Source organism: Lactuca virosa, chromosome 2 (assembly GCF_052849685.1).
Source record: "Lactuca virosa cultivar CGN04683 chromosome 2, Lactuca_virosa_CGN04683_v6, whole genome shotgun sequence".
NCBI lineage: Eukaryota > Viridiplantae > Streptophyta > Magnoliopsida > Asterales > Asteraceae > Lactuca > Lactuca virosa.
This window is the reverse complement of record NC_136427.1, coordinates 293,270,058-293,273,890: the sequence shown is the minus strand read 5'-3', so window position 1 is coordinate 293,273,890 and position 3,833 is coordinate 293,270,058. Positions and strand designations below refer to the sequence as shown.

The following is a 3,833-nucleotide window of genomic DNA, read 5'->3' as shown; positions in this document are numbered from 1 at the left end:
ATGACATACCAATGTTTTAAGATGAATAAAATACATTTCTTCGGAAATGCTTTGATAACGTATTTATCATGTTTTTCTAGGAACAAATTCCGCAACATTTTTATTAAAAAGGATACTCTGATTTTTATAAAGCATAAACAAAATCGGTCTTTTCTGGCCGTGAAAATGGGGATGTCACAGTTGGTATCAGAGCATTAGTTTAAGCGAACTAGGAATAAGGATTTATTTCTAGACTTAAACTTAGAATGCTAAGCGATGATCGTGAGGAGTGTGTCTAATATATTTTAGGAAGTACACCTAAATAGACACAAGCACTGGCTTAATTAGGGAAGATGCCTAAAATGCTTTTATGCGTTAAATGATTTGTGATGCTTTATGCTATCGTTTGATCGGATCTATGGTCTGTTGCTGACCAGATCTGGAAATTTTATGTGCTCAGGTTTCTAAACGTTTAATTACGATATTAGAACTGACATGTAACTTTTTGGAGTAATAAGGAGGAATACGCGTATAAATCTTCCTCTATCTATATTCTCGTCTCGATACACTGAACACCTGCTTTGGTGTATAGAATGTCATGATAAGGACTCATAGCAGACTGAGCAAATGGAGGAAATGAGAAGGCTTACGATAGTGAATGATACATATCAGAAGATATCGTAAGAGTGATATCTTGCCTTTAGAATGCGTCTAATAAATAATACGTCTAGTACGGGAGAAGTACACTTTTGATTAGTAGAAAGAAAGATTTTTTGGTATAATCCATGAAGTTATCCCATCGTCTTACATTTCCATCACCAACCGAGTTGAAGCAGAATTGATGATTGAAGATACGCATGGAAGAAGTCCTAGTAGAGTCTAGAGAAAATTATATGATTGTTTGGACACATTTGTATGTCTTAAATTTTTTTTTTGTGATAATAACTTGGAGAACTGCGAGACAATAATTGGGACGAGTATGAGTAGGTGTGAATGGTAGTAGAGGCCTATACTACCGGAAGCACAGGACTCACACTTGGATCAGGGAAAGTCACAAGGTTACCAAGAAGCTAGTAATTGATTCCGTTTTGTTCATGTATGTCGTTACCATCGTTTCGGTAATGACTAAGAAGATGATTATTATTCAGAACCTAGTGGTCATATCATGTCGAGTCTGACTAAGATGAGTATGTTACATGGTTCAGAGAACCAATATCGATGTGGCATCTAACTTAAGCCGAAAGATTGAAATAAAAGATAATCAAAGCGATCAGTAGAGGTATCACGATAGTTGCTTGTAGCTAGAAACGATACCTTTTAAGACGTGATTATATCACATTAGAACATGAAGGAAGCTATAGTTTGTTCTGGAATTTGACTCTAAGAGACCTGAGTCTAAGCGTTGCAACATACGATGAGAGGTCGTTAGAACATGACCCATCGGTCTATTGTGGAAATCAAAATAAATTATCTTAAGTTTGTTAAAAAGAAGAAGGAGTCTCTGATAAAGATCGGGATTGTGACATGAAGGTCATGATCGAAAGTCTAACATGAGATAGAGAGCGGGTGCAAGATCAAGCACCGCCTGCAGTCGAGAAGTCCAAGAATTAGATACTCATTCGAAGGAACATAGAAGTTACGATTATTACCTAGGATAAAGAGATAACGTACGGAGTCATTATACAGCCCTGTTTCGTTGATGATTCTGGGACGTAATCATTGATATGTGAATATTTAGCTATATATTTAGTATATATTTTTATTATTTGTTAGCTAATTATTTGCAAATTATGGACAAAAGATACTTAATAGTGTTTAAATTGTATTTTCAGTCCAAAAGATATGCTCGGAAGCAAAAGGAAGCAGGAGATGCGATCGGAAGCTCGGGAACTTAAGAGAGAAGAAAAGAGAGGTCAATGACATAGCCGACTACTTCAATGTCCCTAATGTGGCTCGTGACACTATCTTGCTACGTATGCTACCAGTCACATTCAAGGGAGCTGCAAAAGATTGGCTGAAATCACTCCCTCCAGGATCCATCACTACTTGGACTAAAATGAAAGAAGAATTTATAGACCAATTTTGCCCTCCCTCAAAGATAGCCAAATTGAAGAAAGCCATTTCCAATTTTGAACAACAAGCTGGAGAGTCACTTTATGAAGCATGGGAAAGATACAAAGGCTTACTAAGAAATTGCCCACATCACGATCTAAACAGCCAACAAGAAGTCTCCATTTTCTATGATGGAGTAAATGTGACAACCAGACAACTCCTTGACTCCCAAGGACCACTCACAAAGAAACCACCCCCAGTGATAAAGGCTCTAATTGAAGAATTCTCTAAGCACTCTAGAGAATATCTCAACCCAAGGAATGACTTAACTCGAGGGGCAGTGAACTCTATTACGGATGACATGGCAGCAATGATGGCAAAATTGGAAAGCATGGACCAAAGAATGACTAAGATGGACCAATCCATCCATGCCGTAAGAGTGGGATGTGAAAATTGTAGAGGGCCCCACCTTACTAAAGATTGTGACCTTGATGAGAATGGGAACCGGAAAGTGCAAGTGTGCTATTTAAGTGGTGATAGGTATGATGACAATTGGCGAAAACCCAAGAAAGAATGGCTACCATATGATGAGTACAAAAAGACAAGGGAGGAAAAATATAAGCAAAGAGATAGAGGCTTTTATCAAAAGGAGGAACCGGTGTATGAAAAGAAATCAGATTTGGAAGACATGCTAACAAGATTCGTGGCCGCGTCCGAGAAAAGACATAATGATACCGATGTTGCAATCAAAGATCAACAAGCTCTTCTTAGGAATCAGCAAGCATCTATTCTCAACATAGAAAAGCAGCTGGGCCAACTTGCACAACAAGTGAACGAGAGACGACCGGGTGGACTTCCTAGTAATACCGAAAGTAATCCAAAAGGTGCACATATAAATATCGTGACAACTAGGAGTAGGAAGATTATAACTCCCTTGGCCCCCATTCAGCAAGAAGATCCTGAGCTGGTTCAAGAAGAAGAATCAACACATAAGGAATCACAAATTCCCGATCCAACTTGCCGAGTCGAAGTTATGGACTCGACGAGTCCCCCACCTGAACAGAAAAACAAGCCTACTGTCAAGCCATATCAGCCTCCATTTCCATTTCCAGCTCGAGCTAGACAAGAAAAGAATGATGTTGACTACCAGAAGTTTCTGGAACACATAAAGGCTCTTCAAATTAATATGCCATTCATAGAAGCGGTAGCACAAATGCCTAAATATGCCAAATTTCTCAAGGAGCTTCTAACTAATAGAAAGAAGATGGAAGAGGTAAAGAAGGTGGTCCTAAATGAGAACTGTTCAGCTGCCATGTTAAACAAGCTACCTAAAAAGAAGGGTGATCCGGGAAGCTTAACTTTGCCTTGTCAATTCGGAAACTTAGCTACCATCTATGCATTGGCTGATTCAGGGGCAAGTGCAAATCTCAAGCCATACTCGTTCTTCAAGAAATTAGATCTTCCGGAGCCAAGGCCAATTCGAATGGCAATTCACCTAGCAAATAAAACGGTCACATTCCCAAGGGAATATGCGAAGATCTATTGGTTATGGTTGATAAATTTGTGTTCCCCACGGACTTCATAGTATTATACATGGAAGCAGACCCTCAAGTCCCGATCATACTTGGAAGACCTTTCCTAAACACCGCGAGTGTTATAGTTGACATGCGAGATTCTAAACTTACTCTTCAGGTGGGAGACGAATCAGTTACTTTTGGGGTTGATCAAGCCATGAAGCATGCACGGAATAGTGATTACATGACATTATCGGTTGATATGTTGGAAGAGTTAATGGAGGAATG

The 3,833-nt window shown here is 39.0% G+C and overlaps 1 protein-coding gene and 1 non-coding gene across 2 annotated transcripts; one reads left to right on the top strand and one right to left on the bottom strand.

The window, feature by feature from the left end:
* Positions 1 to 1,954: 1,954 nt before the first annotated feature.
* LOC145158655 (uncharacterized) lies at positions 1,955 to 3,616 on the top strand. The gene has a single exon (XM_079077516.1). The coding sequence runs from the start codon at positions 1,955 to 1,957 to the stop codon at positions 3,614 to 3,616; it is 1,662 nt and encodes a 553-aa protein (XP_078933642.1).
* Positions 2,084 to 2,190, bottom strand: LOC145161960 (small nucleolar RNA R71). The gene has a single exon (XR_013738815.1). It is a non-coding gene; the product is annotated as a small nucleolar RNA R71 (small nucleolar RNA).
* Positions 3,617 to 3,833: the final 217 nt, after the last annotated feature.